Source organism: Triplophysa rosa, linkage group LG20 (assembly GCF_024868665.1).
Source record: "Triplophysa rosa linkage group LG20, Trosa_1v2, whole genome shotgun sequence".
NCBI lineage: Eukaryota > Metazoa > Chordata > Actinopteri > Cypriniformes > Nemacheilidae > Triplophysa > Triplophysa rosa.
Window position 1 is genome coordinate 20,943,845 of NC_079909.1, and position 17,328 is coordinate 20,961,172.

The 17,328-nt window shown below is 48.0% G+C and overlaps 3 protein-coding genes across 9 annotated transcripts in view; all 3 read right to left on the reverse strand.

Moving 5' to 3' along the window:
• Positions 1 to 10: 10 nt before the first annotated feature.
• si:dkey-93h22.7 (inactive tyrosine-protein kinase 7) lies at positions 11 to 5,184 on the reverse strand. Of its 4 annotated transcripts, none has more exons than XM_057361785.1 (12): positions 4,832 to 5,184; positions 4,671 to 4,731; positions 4,553 to 4,579; positions 3,938 to 4,237; positions 3,574 to 3,855; positions 3,212 to 3,484; positions 2,672 to 2,971; positions 1,008 to 1,109; positions 897 to 921; positions 739 to 805; positions 341 to 403; positions 11 to 239 (listed from the first exon to the last, which is right to left on the reverse strand). In XM_057361785.1, the coding sequence occupies exons 1-12, from the start codon at positions 4,838 to 4,840 to the stop codon at positions 183 to 185; spliced, it is 1,566 nt and encodes a 521-aa protein (XP_057217768.1). In that variant the 5' UTR covers positions 4,841 to 5,184; the 3' UTR covers positions 11 to 182. The 4 variants fall into 4 exon arrangements, with proteins under 4 accessions (XP_057217768.1, XP_057217770.1, XP_057217767.1 ...); XM_057361787.1 differs by having other exon boundaries at positions 765 to 805; positions 4,553 to 4,582; XM_057361784.1 differs by having other exon boundaries at positions 4,553 to 4,582.
• A 7,057-nt stretch (positions 5,185 to 12,241) lies between these two features.
• Positions 12,242 to 16,316, reverse strand: LOC130571079 (Fc receptor-like protein 5). 4 transcript variants are annotated; one of them, XM_057361790.1, is made up of 9 exons: positions 16,214 to 16,300; positions 16,073 to 16,099; positions 15,589 to 15,846; positions 15,028 to 15,324; positions 14,426 to 14,695; positions 13,495 to 13,797; positions 13,218 to 13,346; positions 13,113 to 13,140; positions 12,242 to 13,026 (listed from the first exon to the last, which is right to left on the reverse strand). In XM_057361790.1, exons 1-9 carry the CDS (start codon positions 16,251 to 16,253, stop codon positions 12,942 to 12,944), a joined length of 1,437 nt encoding a protein of 478 aa, XP_057217773.1. In that variant the 5' UTR covers positions 16,254 to 16,300; the 3' UTR covers positions 12,242 to 12,941. The 4 variants fall into 4 exon arrangements, with proteins under 4 accessions (XP_057217773.1, XP_057217775.1, XP_057217772.1 ...); XM_057361789.1 differs by having other exon boundaries at positions 12,244 to 13,026; positions 13,218 to 13,349; XM_057361792.1 differs by lacking the exon at positions 14,426 to 14,695 and having other exon boundaries at positions 13,218 to 13,349.
• An 83-nt stretch (positions 16,317 to 16,399) lies between these two features.
• The window catches only part of tmc8 (transmembrane channel-like 8), a 17,108-nt gene continuing 16,179 nt past the window's right edge, over positions 16,400 to 17,328 (reverse strand). The window contains exons 12-15 of the mRNA XM_057361783.1: positions 17,138 to 17,268; positions 16,906 to 17,058; positions 16,750 to 16,828; positions 16,400 to 16,654 (exon numbers count right to left, since the gene is read on the reverse strand). Coding sequence (XP_057217766.1) covers positions 16,553 to 16,654; positions 16,750 to 16,828; positions 16,906 to 17,058; positions 17,138 to 17,268 — 465 coding nt within the window. The 3' untranslated portion in view covers positions 16,400 to 16,552. The remainder of the gene's footprint in view (positions 16,655 to 16,749; positions 16,829 to 16,905; positions 17,059 to 17,137; positions 17,269 to 17,328) is intronic.

Consider the following 17,328-nt stretch of genomic DNA (forward strand, 5'->3'; position numbering starts at 1 on the left):
TGTGGTGCTTGTGTGTGTGTGTGTGTGCTTGCTTGTGTGTGTGTGTGCGTGTGTGTGTGTGTGTGCGTGTGCTTGCTTGTGTGTGTGCGTGTGTGTGTGTGCTTGCTTGTGTGTGTGTGTGTGTGTGTGTGTGAGGAGAACCACAGCCAAACTCAGGCAAAAAAAGATTAATTATTGTGAAATTATTTTGAGACAGCTCCATCATACACGACGGTTTCATCGACCGACGACTCATCCTCCTGTCAAACAGAACAAAATGACAGTAGAGTTCATTTAAGATGGTATTCTGATTTTATTTGATCAATATCTGTAGAAATTGTGACGATGTTATGAAATGCACCTCAGAATGAAGATCGCTCGTTCTTTCAGTGTGGATGACATCTTCCTCATAACCCGACAGCATCTGCACACAAGACCAAAACACATTAGGCCTACGCTAACAAAAACACTAGTGTGCTGCCTATCTAGACAACCTCTAAGACATCACAGGTGCATTTCTCAAAAATGTAATATTTGAGTCAAATTGTATAGCAGCATCTATTAAATCCATGTCAAATAATGCAATCCCAGAATGCACTGCAGTCGAGCTTGGTGAAAAAACACAATCCCATCTACCCAGACAGTCGAGGCATGTGCCGATCATAAACATATTTCAGTCAATACTGAGAGACATTGTTAAGAGATGCTGCTTTCAGCGATGAAACAGCACACTGGGGTTTATTCATAATCCATCCTCACTAGATAATCTTCTTCATCATCCTCACGTTTAGATGTGACGTACGCTTCTCCAGGTCGCTCAGTCAGTCTTAAAAACAACACAAAAACATCAACATGATCCTACATCACACCTTTCCTTCATGAATTCATAAGCACAAAGAGAAAGAAAGCGAGCTCACAGATATTTCCTCGAATATGTTCTCCCTGCGAAGATAAATGTGACGTGTTTAAGTGAAACAGGTGGTCTGGTGTCACAGATGTGACGGTGTAGAAGTGAATGATGAACTCACTAAGGACAGCTCCATAAAAACAGCAGGAGGTGACAGAGACCATCAGCAGAATCAAACACGTGAAAACAACGACCAGCACTGAAGTAGAGACTCTGTTCAGCACTGAAGAGAAACAACACCGTCATTCAAACACAAGTCAACATGACATCCAAATCATCCCTCTTTACTATGGGGTTCCATTTGTGACAAAAAAGTGTCCACTGCTTTATGCCTTGTACTATACATTTGTCTTTGTCTACGGTCATTGCCTACTTGTTCAGGTCAAGCAGTATATGTTGACGTGTATGTCGTCTCTTGGCGTCGTCTTAATTTGTCATCCTACTGTCGTCCTTTTCTCTGTCTATTCTACTGTCATACTTATTGTCATTTTGTTCTGTCATCTTTACGGTTGTCCTGTTCTGTCGTCCTTACTGCCGATTGTATATGTTGTCCTCCATGTCGTCTGTATATGCCATGCTAATGTTTGTTTGCAAACAGTTTTGTAAACACTGAATCAAGCCACAATATAATCCGATAAATGTTTTATTGGTCATAAAAGATGTTCAATTGTTTTAAATATAATCAGCTGCCTAGATTTAAAGGCATGGTGGGTGATCCTGTCCAGAAACATTTTTTCTCATGTTGGTTGGAAATCTCTTTACATCCTGATAGCAATCAAGAAGTATAGTGGTCAAATAATGTTTTTATAATTATATTTCGTCTGTGAAAGGAGTAGAACCAAAAAAACGTTTGCCCAATCAAAACGTTCTGGCCGAACGCTGTGACTGGTCATGTGTACATTTTCAGCCAACGTATTTTGCATCCCACTGCGCACCCTGTTCACGCAGACATCATACGTCAACAGCGCCGCAGCGCGCTCATGTCCGCTGTGTCAATGTAGGGAGAATGGCGGACAATCAGCAAACAATTAACAACGAGTAAATCTACAAAACGAAAGTCAGTTTTTGAAAAAGCAGTGAGGAAAAAACATCTGGATCATGAAAGAGGAAAAACTGGAATTAACATCGGTTCAGCTTTTACACGATGGAGACCGCTCCGGCAGGCAAAGGATCTGAAAGACCATACCATGGTTGCTCTCTTTTTTCAGACAGGTATGTACATGCTTCCAGAAGAATTTAATGGATTTAGTTTTTAATTTGTTACGTGGATTTACGAAATACATTCATGTGTTTGAAGGAGGCGTGGCTTTGGACGGCGAATCGCATAGAGGGTGGGATTATAATATCAGTGCTAGCAGGCTAAAGTAGGCACCTTTCCAAATCAACCACCCCACCTTTAAACAACCATTAGCATAATTATTGGAAGACATTTGTTGCACAGCACTCACTAACAGCAGAGTGATAAAATAGAAACAAAATCATACAACAGCGATGATGACATATACAGACGACATATACAGATGACAGTAAGGACGACAGATCAGGACACCTTTAAAGATGACAGAACAAAACGACAATAAGGATGACAGTCAAAAGGACAGAGAAATTAAGACAAGAGTCGACATACACGTCAACATATACTGCTTGACCTGAACAAGTAGGCAATGACCGTAGACAAAGACAAATGTATAGTACAAGGCATAAAGCAGTGGACACTTTTTTGCCACAAATGGAACCCCATACTTTACACCATCCACGATGAAGTGTTTGATGCAGATTGTGTACCGTCTCTGTTGATCAGTGTCTTTAGACTTCTGACTGTGTTGGCGTTGTCGAATGTGTCTGAAACCTGACAGTGATAGAAGCCGGAGCTGTGTGGACCCACAGACAGAGAGAGAGACGAGTTTTGTGTCCCACCCACAGCGTAGAATGCCCCTCTGCCCTCCAGTCTGCTGTTATTCAGAAACCAGTGATACTGCGGAAACGTTCCTCGCTCCACCTGACAGCGCATCACCACACCAAACACCTGGAAGTCTCGAGCCACGTGTTTGAAGAGAGTCACCGTCACAGCGCCACCTACAGACTCTGACCAACATGAACAAACACTTTACTGTCATCTCAGACGTCTACAAGATGAGGCAAATGGAAACGCATGCTTAAGTCCCCTGAGAAAAAAATCTCTGTCATCAAAAGTCAATATTAGGGAAGATCTCAATATCAACTCAAACATTTCTCATCAAATTTACTCAAATCCAGATGATTTGACATTAATTTGCTCTTTAAACTCTCACTTGAGCAACCTGTGAGCAAACACATCATACATACCCACGCTCAGATTCTTTGCGTTGCTCAGCATCCAGTTGCCGTGGTTACTGGCGTTACATCGCACCCAGCCCATGTCTCGATTCAGCTGAACGGACACAGTAAAGAAAGCCTGAAGTCTGTCCGTGGTTTCCGTGACGATGATGTTTGTGTCATTTAACAGACTGAAGGTATTGAGAGGCGTTCCTGTATCACACCGACATCTGACGATCACTGATAAATCACCCGCAGCGCTCTTCAGAACATCCAGAGAGATTTCAGGCTTTGATACGTGTTCTAGAAACAACAGATCACCAACAAAATCATTCTTCCTGTTTGAGTTTCACACTGAATGTGACTAATAAGAGATGAACCAGCAGTCTGACCTTTGACCTGCACAGACATGACATCACTGCTGGAGTTATACACGGCGGTGTCATTTAAGCGGTTTGATGCGACACACTGATAATCTCCCGTGTGATGAACAGAGAGAGAGGGAATGGTCAGTCTGGACGCGCGGAGACCGCTGTGAAGCGGCGTTCCATTCTGTAGCCAATCATAAGAGACGTGTGTTCCTCTAGTGATGTCACACCGCAGGGTCAAAGTCTGTCCCACCCACAGGTCATCGCTGGACGGATGAGAAACGATCGTGGCTCCCTCCACCGGAGCTGAAACACACAACATCATTCATACCTTTGGTTTTCTGAAGCTGACGTCACACGTCTAGTCGTCTCATGTCACATCACTCACATATGACTTGAAAGTCCAGGCTGTCACTGAACGTGCTTTCAATCTCCGTGTTATTGTTTCCACTGGCTTCACAGATGAGTCGACCATCATGTTTCTCAGTGACCAATAGAGGGAATACTGCCGGTTCTTCATAGTTTACTATGTGTTCACTAATGAACTTGTTCAGATTTCTCTCAACGTAAAGCTTGAGGACCACAGACACGTTTGAGGGAATCCAGGCCATTTTACAGGTGAAGATCTCCACTGAACCTTCTAATGCGGCGGAAGGACCAGAAAGATGAGGTTTATCAAGCCTAACACCTGACGTGAAAACATCCACAGATCAACAGAGCAATGACATCCAGAAATCTTCCTGAAAGTGACCAGTTCACCCAAAAACTGCAATTCTGACATGCATTCTCTCTCAATCTGTATGCGAGTCTTTCTTCAGTGGAACACAAAAGAAGATATTTTGAGAAATGAGTTCAGTGTTGTTCGATGATCAACATTCTTCAAAATATCTTCTCTTGTGCTCTGAAGAAGAAAGAAACTCACACAGGTTTGACATGACGTGAGAGTGAATAAATGGTTGTTGGGTGAACTGTGAGATCATAGTAAGATGGTAAAGTCCATTACCTGCCACTGGACACCAGACAGAAAAACCTGCTAAAAACACACACAACATGAAAAGAGATCTGTCGACAGATGACATGTGTACACACATTTAACATGCATGCAAGAGAATTCTCTTCACCTAGGAGAATGAGAAGGAGCGTTTGCATTCTGTCTGAAGATCTCCTCAGAGAACATCCAGTCTGAGAGAAATATCAAAACACAGTGGAAATAATGTCTCTCTGACACAGACACAAACATGACCACTGAATACAACACGATCAGACGTGAGAGAGAAGTTACCTGCTTCATGCTCAACAAACAACACGTAACAGTTGTAAACACATTCACTTACACAGAGCGAAGCAAACGTCTGACAGAAGTGATAAACCACACCCTAAATATTCATTCATGTGGTCAACACAGATAGGACAAATGCCCTCCACAACGACTCAAACACAGTTACTTTAAGAATTGAACACTACACTTCTATTAAAAGGGACACTTCACCCCAAAATGACAATTCTGTCATCATTTACTCACCTTCGAGTTGATCCAAATGTGTATAAATGTCTTTGTTCTGATGAACACAGAGAAAGATATTTGGAAGAATGCTTATAACCAGACAGATCTCAACACCCATTGACTCCCATAGTAGGAAACAAACAATGGTAGTCAAAAGTGCCCAGAACTGTTTGCTGTCCTACATTCTTCAAAATATCTTCTTTTGTGTTCAACAGATCAAAAAAATAATAAAGACATTTTTCTTCTATGGGGGTGAAGACCTGTCTGGTTTCTGTCTCTGTGTTCATCAGAACAAAGATATTTGAGATTTGCAACAACTGGAATGTCATGAAAGAAGCACAGAGACGGCCCAGATGCGGTGAAAACCAAACTTTATTGACTCACACGAGAAATAGTACTATATAGACCCAACCGCGAGCGTATCAGCTCGCGGTGGTGAGAGGTGACAGTGTTCGTAACAGCAGCCGTAGCGACCCAGCCGCGAGCATGCCAGCCCGCGGTGGTGAGGAGTGCAGATCCCCGGAGGGGCAGAACCCGGCGTCGAAGACGGGAAGGGAGACCCAGTGAAGAGGAGCAGGATAGAGAGCCGGAGAGCCTCACTCAGACCGAAAGCCGTGTCGGGTATCCGGAAGTGGATTCCGGCGAAGAAGAGGATTACCGATCCTCCGTTGGACCACTGGTAGCTGACGGCTGTGAATGATCTGGATGCCCACGGGAGCTGCCGGGAGACAGGGATGAACCGAGGTGACAGACAAGGTAAGCAGAAAATAGTAACGTGACAAGACTGTGGCTTAGGCTAAACAAGAGCTTCATCAGACGTGCCGCGGCAGCGTCTGGGGCAGTCTGAACTGGCCAACTAGAGCAACGGTCAGACAACGGACGAGAGACACAGAGGGAAATATATAGGGGAAACATAACGAGATGTAAGGATAATCAGGTGTGGGGTAAAAACCGGGAACGAGTGCTTAATGAGTAATGAGGCAGTAGGGGTGTGGATGTGGAGTGGAAATTCACCAGTGCGGGGAAGTCTAAGGAGACACGGGGCGGGGAGAGAAACGCAGACACCGAGCACGAGACCAGCACAAGGCTACCCACGTGCTCGACCAACAACAACACAACCCATGTGCAGAAATACCCCGACCAGACCAAGACCATGACAGTACCCCCCCACCAGCGCCCCTAGGCGCTTTAGGGAGGGGACTCACCTCGTCTCCGGTGGAAGTCCACGATCAACGACAGGTCTAACACATCCCGCGAGGGGATCCACGACCTCTCTTCTGCGCCATAACCTTCCCAGTCCACTAGATATTGAAAGCCCCTGCCTCGACGGCGGACATCCAGCAGTCTTCTGACGCTAAACGCCGGGATACCGTCCACCAGATGAGGGGGAGGAGGGGTGGGTCGAGAACTGGCTGGGTTGAGGTGGGAGGTAACCACGGGTTTAACCCTGGACACATGAAACACAGGGTGGACTCGACCAAGGGATGGAGGGAGCTTGAGCCGTAAGGCCACTGGGTTAACCACCTTGGCGATACGGAATGGCCCAATGAACCTGGGTGCCAGCTTACGGGAAGGCACCCGGAGAGGAAGGTCCTTGGTAGAGAGCCATACCCGTTGACCACACACATAGGCAGGAGGAGAGACCCGGTGGCGATCGGCCGCTGTCTTGGTCCTCAGGGAGGTCTGGGCCAAAACCTCTCTGGCCCTCGTCCACGTCCGGTCGACACAGCCGGACGACCGCCAGAGCTGAGGGAACCGCAGCGTCGAGTTCCTGGGAGGGAAACAGAGGTGGTTGGTAACCAGACGCACACTCAAATGGGGACATAACTGTGGCTGAGGCGGGCAGAGAGTTGTGAGCATTCCACCCACGAGAGCTGTTGGCTCCAGGAACTGGGATTGTTGGATGTCAGACAGCGGAGTCTCCATCCGAGTTCCTGGTTGGCTCGCTCACATTGCCCATTGGTCTGAGGGTGGAAACCTGACGACAGACTCGCTGAGGCCCCGATCTGTCGACAGAATTCTTTCCAGAACCGAGAGGTGAACTGAGGACCCCTATCGGACACGACGTCGACCGGAAGGCCATGAAGGCGGAAGACGTGGTCCACCATCAGTTGGGACATCTCTCGGGCGGACGGAAGCTTGGGAAGAGGGATTGAAATGGGCCGCCTTAGAAAATCGGTCCACCACCGTGAGAATAACAGTGTGCCCTCTAGACGGGGGAAGGCCAGTAACAAAATCTAGAGCAATGTGTGACCATGGCCGAGAGGGGATAGGAAGGGGGCGTAGCAGACCTGGGGGTGGGCGGCGGGAGGTCTTGCTTTGCGCACAGACCGGGCAAGCCAACATGAACCGACTGACATCGCTGGAGACCGATGGCCACCAAAACCGCTGGCGCACAGACGTCAGGGTCCCATTAGTTCCTGGATGGCCAACCAGCCTGGAGGAATGACCCCACTGGAGGACCTCTGAAAGCAGCGGAACGGGAACGAACAGCCGACCCACCGGACACCCTTCTGGCGCTTGCACCCCGCGACCGGCCTCCTCTACCCGCCGCTCGATCTCCCAGACAAACGCCCCGACGACTCTCTCCTGGGGGAGGATGGAGTCGACGGGACTCTCTTTGTCAGGTCATGCCAAAGAACAGTACCCAGCGGGCCTGGCGGGAGTTCAGTCTCTTGGCTGAACGGACGTACTCCAGGTTCTTATGGTCCGTCCAGACCAAGAATGGCTGCGTCGCTCCCTCCAACCAGTGGCGCCACTCCCCCAAGGCTAGCCGAACCGCCAGAAGCTCTCGGTTACCGATATCATAATTCCGTTCGGCGGGGCTGAGGTGATGGGAAAAGAAGGCGCAGGGGTGCACCTTCTCGTCATGACCGGCACGCTGGGACAAGATAGCGCCTACTCCGACATCGGAAGCATCGACCTCGACAATAAATTGGCGATCCGGATCTGGAAAACAGAGCACAGGAGCAGAGATAAATCGGGACTTGAGTTTATCAAAGGCTACCTGCGCAGAAGAGTTCCAAGCGAACGGGATTTTGGAGGAGGTCAACGCGGTGAGCGGTGTGGCCACTTGGCCGAAACCCCGGATGAAACGCCTGTAAAAGTTGGCGAACCCCAGGAACAGCTGCAGAGCCTTACGAGAGTCGGGAACTGGCCACGTGGCGACAGCCTTGACTTTAGCGCTGTCCGGTCCAATGCCTCGCGGTGAGACCACATGGCCGAGGAACGAAATAGTATCGGAGTGGAACTCGCACTTCTCCGCCTTGACAAATAGCTGGTTCTCGAGAAGACGCCGGAGAACCTCTTTGACGTGTTGGGTGTGTTCCTGGAGAGAGGGGGAAAAAATAAGAATGTCATCCATGTACACAAAGACAAAACGGTTAATTATGTCACCCAGCACATCATTAACAAGGCTCTGGAAGACGGCAGGGGCATTTGTCAGTCCAAACGGAAGGACTAAATACTCATAGTGTCCCGATGGTGTATTAAATGACGTCTTCCACTCGGCCCCCTAGCGGATGCGAACTAGGTGGTAAGCGTTGCGGAGGTCTAGTTTAGTAAAGACCCGAGCTCTCTGTAAAAGTTCGAAGGCAAATGACATAAGGGGTAAGGGGTATTTATTCTTTACCGTAATCTCGTTCAAACCTCGATAATCAATACATGGGCATAGGGAGCCGTCCTTCTTCTGCACGAAGAAGAAGCCCGCACCGGCTGGCGAGGAGGAGGGGCGAATGAGCCCGGCCTGCAACGAGCTGCGGATATAATTCTCCATGACCTCTCTCTCCGGAGCCGAAAGGGAGAATAACCGACCCCTGGGCGGAGAAGTGCCGGGGAATAAGTCTATGGCGCAGTCGTAGGGGCGGTGAGGAGGGAGAGACGTGGCACGGGACTTGCAGAACACGGTTCGCAGATCGTGGTATTCCTCCGGGACCCCAGTCAGGTCGGCGGCATCAACCTGCAACATAGGAGACACAGAGACAGGAGAGGGAGCAGGACCAAGACAAGACACATGACAAGCAGGGCTCCACGTAAGAATACAAGCGTTTTCCCAATCAATGTGAGGATTATGCTGTGACACCCACGGATGTCCTAATACCAGAGGTGTGGTGGGGGAATCGAGGATGTACAGCTTAATCTTTTCACAATGATTACCCGACAGAAAAAGACTTACATAAGGAGTAGCGTGGGTGACGGTGAAAAGTGCAGCTCCCGTAAGGGTCACGGCGGATATAGGAGGATGCAGGGGAACAGCAGGGATTCCCCACTCCTGAGCGGTGGCTCTATCCAGGAAATTCCCTTAGGCTCCTGAGTCAATGAGTGCCCGCCCGGCATGGGTGTGACAGCCGTAGGAGAGACGAAATGGGAAAGTTGTGCGTGGCGAGGGAGAGATTTCAGAGATGGCGCCCACCCGGACTCTCCAATCTATGGATGGGCGTCGGCTTTTACCGGACATTGTGCCACGAGATGACCCGTCTTGCCACAGTAAATACATAAACCGTCCACGAGGCGCTGCTGCTTCTGAGCAGGGGTAAGGCGTGAACGGCCAATCTGCATCGGTTCGGGTCCTGGTGAAGCCTGTCGGACCGCGTTCCCTCCCCCATCAGGCTCTCGATCGATCTCACGGTTGAACTCGCGACGGCGCCAATCCGGAGGAGAAGTGCGGCGTCGAGCGGAGATCCAGCTCTCTACCCTGAGACATAGGTTGATGAGGTCTTCGAGGTCCCGTGGTGAGTCAAGAGCGGCGATCTCATCCGCGATGCTGTGGTTAAGACCATCAAGGAACCAAGCGCGAAGAGCCCCCAGGTTCCAGTCACATGCGGCCGCCAAAGTCTTAAACCGGATGGCATAGTCGGTGACGCTGCCCCGACCCTGAGATGCCCGAGAGAGTTGGGCGGCTGCCTCGTCGCCACGGACCGAGCGGTCAAACAGGCTGGCCATCTCGGCGCGGAAATCCCGAAAAGACCGGCAACAGGGATCCTGGGCCTCCCAAACCGCAATACCCCACTCACAAGCTCTCCCCGTAAGAAGTGTCAGAACGAACGCTATGCGGGTTTCCTCTGTGGCATACCATCGTGGCTGGAGGGCGAAGACCAGAGCGCACTGCGATAAGAAGGCTCTGCATGAGTTGGGATCTCCGTCGTAAAGAGGCGGGCTGTTGGCGTGTGGTTCGGGCTCACTTGAAGCGCCGCGAGGCGTTGGATGTTGCGATTCTCAGGCTTGAGCCGAACCTCGGAGGAGTTCCGCCATTTGGTGTTGCAGCGCGGCTACCTGTCCTTGCAAGGCATCGACCTCCTGGGCAGCGACGGACAGACGAGACGCCTGTTGCCCTACCAGAACGCCCTGTTGCTGGAGAGCCGCCCGTAGTGGATCCGGTCCCGCTGGGCCGTGAAGTTAGTCTGACCGTTCTGTCATGGAAGAAGCACAGAGACGGCCCAGATGCGGTGAAAACCAAACTTTATTGACTCACACAGGGATAAAGTATATAGACCCAACCGCGAGCGTATCAGCTCGCGGTGGTGAGAGGTGACAGTGTTCATAACAGCAGCCGTAGCGACCCAGCCGCGAGCATGCCAGCCCGCGGTGGTGAGGAGTGCAGATCCCCGGAGGGGCAGAACCCGGCGTCGAAGACGGGAAGGGAGACCCAGTGAAGAGAAGCAGGATAGAGAGCCGGAGAGCCTCACTCAGACCGAAAGCCATGTCGGGTATCCGGAAGTGGATTCCGGCGAGGAAGAGGATTACCGATTGTAGCAAAGTTCAATGTAGGGAAGGAAAGAGGCGGGAACCGGCGAACATTCATAAAACTTTGATTCAAAAATAAATAAACAATAAACAGCAAATAACAGGCCGGCAGCCACCTCACGGTCGACTGCCGGCCACACGAACACATAAACAAACTTAACTGTTTCTGGGCCCGGGTCCTCTCTCTCGATGGTCCGGTCGCTCGTCCTCTTATGCTCCTGAGCTCCCCCGTGCGGCATGCGGGGACCGGCGGTTGCACAGCTGACACTCGTTGCCACTTACGCCGCCGGCCCCGCCTTACTCACCCCACGGCTCTCGCCCCGCCTTCCTCGCTACACCGATCCTCCGTTGGACCACTGGTAGCTGACGGCTGTGAATGATCTGGATGCCCACGGGAGCTGCCGGGAGACAGGGATGAACCGAGGTGACAGACAAGGTAAGCAGAAAATAGGAACGTGACAAGACCGTGGCTTAGGCTAAACAAGAGCTTCATCAGACGTGCCGCGGCAGCGTCTGGGGCAGTCTGAACTGGCCAACTAGAGCAACGGTCAGACAACGGACGAGAGACACAGAGGGAAATATATAGGGGAAACATAACGAGATGTAAGGATAATCAGGTGTGGGGTAAAAACCGGGAACGAGTGCTTAATGAGTAATGAGGCAGTAGGGGTGTGGATGTGGAGTGGAAATTCACCAGTGCGGGGAAGTCTAAGGAGACACGGGGCGGGGAGAGAAACGCAGACACCGAGCACGAGACCAGCACAAGGCTACCCACGTGCTCGACAAACAACAACACAACCCATGTGCAGAAATACCCCGACCAGACCATGACCGTGACATGGAAGGTGAGTAACTGATGACAGAATTTTCATTTTTGGGTGAAGTATCCCTTTAAATCAGTGGTCACCAACCCTGCTCCTGGAGATCGACTGTCCTGCAGACTGCAGCTCCAACCCTGCTTCAGCACACCTGTCTGTAATTATCAAGCACACCTGAACACCTTGATTAGATAGTTCAGGTGTGTTTGATTGGGGTTGGAGCTGAAATCTTCAGGACGGTCGATCTCCAGGAGGCAGGGTTGGTGACCACTGCTTTAAATGATATAAAAATAAACAGCATTCATGTGATTGATGTCTATTATAACTTCAGAACATTCTGCTCGTTTGGGAAATAAGAATGAGACCAAGAGATGCAACACGATCTCACAAAAGTTTCTAACTATTTCATGAGGTGAATAATTCATATACATGTGTATGATGTATAAATGATGTCTGATGCGGGGATGGGGCTTCATTTGTGCTTTTTTCTAATCATTCAATTTGTAGAATTTTGAAACATTTGAATTAGCCAACTCATAAAACGCTTACAAATTCCTGTGAGATCAGACTGCCGGATCTGCCACACTGAAAATCATTGAAATAACGCTGTATGACATTTCGCTTTATTGCTCACTGAACTCTTTGTAGGTCGCTTTGGATAAAAGCGTCTGCTAAATGATTAAATGTAACTATGAAAATGTAATACTATTTTTACTTTAATTGGGTTCATTAGATCAAGCACTGGTGGTGGTTGAGGAGAGATGATTGTAAAGCGCTTTGGGTGTACAGCAATACACAATAAAGCGCTATATAAATGCCTCATTCATTCATTCATACATCCAGAGTTCAATGAGGGAATCTCAATACATGTTTCTGATGTGCTTTTTTAATGGATAAAATCATTTTTCTAGAAACATGTTAGAAATATATGTATTGATGTATAGAAGTCACAGAATTAAAATATAACAACGCCTCTTTAACAAAGTGATTCTAGTTGACATCTCTTCTGAAACTCCAATGACAGAGACATTTGTGAGCTTTCTGACTCTTTTTCTCAGGAGAAACATCTGAGACGCAGATGAGACAAAGTTTCCATTTGTTCTAGATTTAATCTCATTGGCGTCCATAGGAGAAATAACTGCGATATTAAAGAGATGTCATCTGTGATTTGTCTTCCGTCGTGTGGTTTGAGTGAGATGTGTCTGCTGTAGTGACTGATGTGAGGAGATCTGCTCTCACCCCTCCAGATGTTGAGATGAGAGGAAAACAAACACATGTTCTTATTAACACAGACACAAACTGAAGGGACTTTATTTAGTAAATGACCTCTAGACCTCGAATTCCACAACCAGAGTTTTCATTTCTATAGTTTGTGTTTCAAGACAAACATCAGCTCCTGGAAGTCCTGAATCTCTGTGATGGGCAGAAGAACACTGTTTACCGCACACACATTTTATCCCCCCAAAATTGTATTCCAGACTTCATACAAGCATACTCACATTATCGTCTCAGTTTGATGGACTTCGTCTGACATGAGAAGAAAAACCAGATGTGATGAAAACGTCACTTATAGAAAGATGGTGAAATGGAAAGCGAGAACTCACGGTTACTGTGGTGTTTCTCAATGCCACCGCTGCTGTTCCACAGGAGACAAAACGTTCCTCCAGCTATCACCATGGACAAGAACCCACAGAAAACCAATGCCATGATCTCCATGGGCACGACTCTGAAACCTGCTGAAGAACTCATGCCTTTCAAACATCCAACATTCCACATTTGTCTGCGTGCAGTAAACACACTTGTGACCGTATGTATGTAACTTTTGAAAACAACGATTTTTGCTACACACATCTTAGATCTGTAAGAGTGAAATAATCTTACCTGTCTTCTGTATGTGGATTCCTGAACTCTCCACCCATGATGAGTTGTGGTTAAAACTGTCCCTCACGGCACACCGGTAAAATCCAGCGGTCACCGCGGTGATGTGTGTGATGATGAGAATCTGACCGTGTTGGGCGAGAGCGTGAGAGTCGCCCTCTGCTGGTAGAGATGTGTGATTCAGAGACCAGGAGAACGCTGGAAATGTTCCTGTGGCCGGGACACATCTCAAACGGGCCGCTGTCACACCTCCGTCAGCATCATAGAGGTGCGTCACCATCACCTGCACAACGCCCCCTACTGGAACTAATGTCAAATCCATTGAGAACACATGAAGGTTAGTCTGTTTACTGATGAACTTCACACACAAAACTGCCAGATATAAACCATCTTCCAAACATCACGGAGCGCTCGACCCGATGAGGCCGAATGACTCTCAGAGGAGTTTCGTTTAAAGGAGAAGTTCACCTTCAAAAGGAAAATTCTGTCCTCTTGTCATGTCAAACCTGGATGACTTTATTACCTTCGTTTTGAAGCTGTGTGACTTTCTTTCTTCTGCAGAACACAAAAGAAGATATTTTGAAAAATGTCGGCAACCGCCCCGCATTCACTTCTATTGTATGGACACAAAATCAATGCGAAATGCAAAGTGAATGGGGGGCTGTTACCAACATTTTCAAAATATCTTCTTTTGTGTTCTGCAGAAGAAAGAAAGTCACACAGCTTCAAAACGAAGGTAATAAACTCAATAATCAGAATATGTATTTGTGTGGTCTCTACAAAGAAAAACTGAAGAAATGATCAGAAATCTTTGTCATCAACCTTTGTCTTGTCAAACAGACAGAAGTCCAGAAAATCAAGATCATTTCTTCAGTGTTTCCATAGAGCCGTTCACAGGCCAGCGGCAGGGAAGAATATTATAACTCCGACACACCCACTTCCAGATTGACAGGATCAGACATGAGCTGATGTATTTCTGTCTTGGCTTTACATCGAGCGGCTCCCATATTCCCACGCACAGAGACGGGCTGAAGAAACCACGCGTTCAGTGAAGAGACCTGCTTCTCTTGAATCTCCACCCCGTCCAACAGCAGGAGAAACGTCAGCGGGGGGCTTCCACGCTCCACGCCGCAGCTGATGTTAGCCAGCAGATCAGATCCGTCACACAAGACTGTGAATGTCAATCTGGGCGACGAGATGAATTCTGTGAATCATAAAGCGTCATCGTTACATTCGTACCGGAGATGTTTATGCGAGTCTTTCTTCAGTGAACACAACAGAAGATACTTAGAGAAATGTCTCAGTGGTTTTGTGTTCATACAACGGAAGTCAATGGGGTTCAGTGTTGTTCTTCGTAATATCTTCTTTTGCGTTCTGCAGAAGAAATAAACTCGTATAGGTTTGAAATGACACGAGGGTGAATCGTTGATTTTTATTTTGAAGCGAACCATTTACAGGCCGACTTTCTTTCATCACGTGACGTTTGTTTGGATTGAAAGAGAATATGAACGTGACGCTGAAGTGATGAATTCTTACTCTTCACAATGACTTCCAGATTTCGGCTGCTGGAATATCTTGTGTTGACGTCCATTTGGTTTTGGGCCGTGCACGAATATATCCCAGCATGCTGTTCACCTGCCCTGTCCACCGTCAGTGTGTTTTCTGACAGCCGGTAGAGTTCAGAGGGTGATGATGTCACTTCCTGTCTGTTATGATACCACATGAAGGACAGATGTGTTCCTCTGGAGACGAGACAGCGCAGGACGAGTCGTTCTCCCTCGTAGATGACGGGTGGATCGGGCTCTGAACTCAAACTCGCACCCTGCACAGGGACTAACACACATTCACGAGCATAATGAATTTTATGACACATGTAGATGTTCCTGACGCTCCAAACACATCGACTGCCATCATGGAGGAGCAACATTTCATAGAAACACATGCTGATGCATCGACCATCGGAACAAGGAAAAGCAGTTGAAAGCGCTGTTATTTTTCTGTTTATTGTATAAGAGAATATAGAGATGAATGAATGAATGAATGAATGAAGTGTGAGAGCTGTATGTTGAATGTAATATCACATCTCGTTTCACTTACTCACTACTTGTAAGTGTACAGTGTTGCTTTGGCCGCCTGTGGTCAGTCTGCAGTAATATTTGCCCTTCGACCCCTCCGTGACCTTTAGGCTGAATGTGACCGTGGTGTTGACCTCTGTGGCAATCAGATATCCGTCATCTTTTCTGAGTTCATAGGTCAGAGGTGAAGTCCAGCCCGGAACCTCACAGTGAAACTGAACTCGAGATCTCAGATAGGCCCGGCTGGGTCCAGAAAGAACCGGCTGAAAGTGAGATCCACCTGCACACACACACAGATGGAAATAAACACAGCAGCACACACACACAATGCGTTATATTTGGTTTGTTTAGTTTCGGCGTGTTTGTGTTTTTAATAAAAACAATGTTGCCACATTAATACAGATTCACAGTCATTGGTGTGAGTTTATTGCAGTTTCTTTATCATCAAACAAAACTCATCCAATCAGAACAGTGTCAGAATTATCCGTTAAAACAATTAGACGTACCAGTTTGTGTCACAAGACCCGTCAAAACTGAAACGCAACAGAAAACCGAAGTGAATTAACGTGACGTGAGAGTCATTACTGTCGAATGATGTACGTCATCGAGGCTTTACTGTAGTATAAATATGAGTAGGCTAAACTTACCAAAGGGTGACATGAAGAGGAAATAAACGCTTCCTCCCATTCTACAGATCTTCACTCGTATAGCACATCATGAGTCTTGTCAGAGCGCGCGCGCGCTCGCGTGACGCGTGTATCCGAGAGAGCGCGAGGCAGCATGTGTGTGTGTGTTTCAAAGATAACTGTTTACAGCTGCACGTGACTCAATCATGTACTCAATAAAATGCTTTATTTAAAAAACACACAAACATAACAACAGGATTGCAGCATTTGCTGTATAAAACTGATTCAGGCTTTTAAAGTGAACGTGTGTCAGAGAGGAAAAGAACACTTCGAAAGTCGACTGATCTGAGATCAGTCATTTCATGCATCAGCGCTGCACTGCTGTACGTGTTTGTAGCGCGTCGTCTTCTGTCGTCGCATCGTGTTGTGCTTCTTCGCCAGAAAGCGCTTATCAGAACTGCACTGTAAGAGAAACAAGCAGACCTTCAGACGGATTTCATTCTGTGCATTAAAGCGGACAGGAATGACGAGGGCTTCCGGTCAGGTCACTCACTCACCATCACCAACATCTCCTTCCATCTCTCGATGGCTTTACTGTTCGCTCGTCCGCGAGACGTGTATGACGTCAGTATGACGCTGTGAGGTAGAAGTGAGCAGGTCAGGAGAACATACATGATGCGGTGTGTTGTGCATGTAGACACGCATGTACTTACATTTCAGCCAGTACGAGAGCGAACGCGAAGGTCTTAGATGTGACGTAACTGATGGTGGTCTGCGCGGGAGCGGGCAGCGTCTCGACACACGCAGCCGTCACGTTAAACACGCTTCTGTCGCCTTCAAACGGACCGCAGCCGCCCGGGACAAACCTGGACGAGAGCTGGGCTTAAATATAGACGTCAAACATGTGTCATTTGGCTTTATTAGTGACAACCGCATGACAAACACCTGTTGATGTTGACACCCAGAACGATGACGGACAAGACGAGACCCAACATCAGCGTGAAATGAAAGAGAACCGATGAACTGGCCACCCGGAACATTCTCTGAGCCCGGACACAACAATGTATTAATGTGAACTGAGAGAGAGAGAGACAGAGAGAGAGAGACAGAGAGAGAGAGACAGAGAGAGAGAGAGA

Coding starts and splice junctions, on each gene's coding strand:
- LOC130571079 (XM_057361789.1), bottom strand. CDS start 16,253: ATGGGAGGAAGCGTTTATTTCCTCTTCATGTCACCCTTTG. Junction 16,100..16,213: donor CCTCTTCATGTCACCCTTTG/GTAAGTTTAGCC, acceptor GTTGCGTTTCAG/TTTTGACGGGTCTTGTGACA. Junction 13,141..13,217: donor TGAGAAACACCACAGTAACC/GTGAGTTCTCGC, acceptor TTCTCATGTCAG/ACGAAGTCCATCAAACTGAG.
- si:dkey-93h22.7 (XM_057361784.1), bottom strand. Junction 2,972..3,211: donor CGCAAAGAATCTGAGCGTGG/GTATGTATGATG, acceptor CATGTTGGTCAG/AGTCTGTAGGTGGCGCTGTG. Junction 404..738: donor ATGATGAAGAAGATTATCTA/GTGAGGATGGAT, acceptor TCTTGTGTGCAG/ATGCTGTCGGGTTATGAGGA.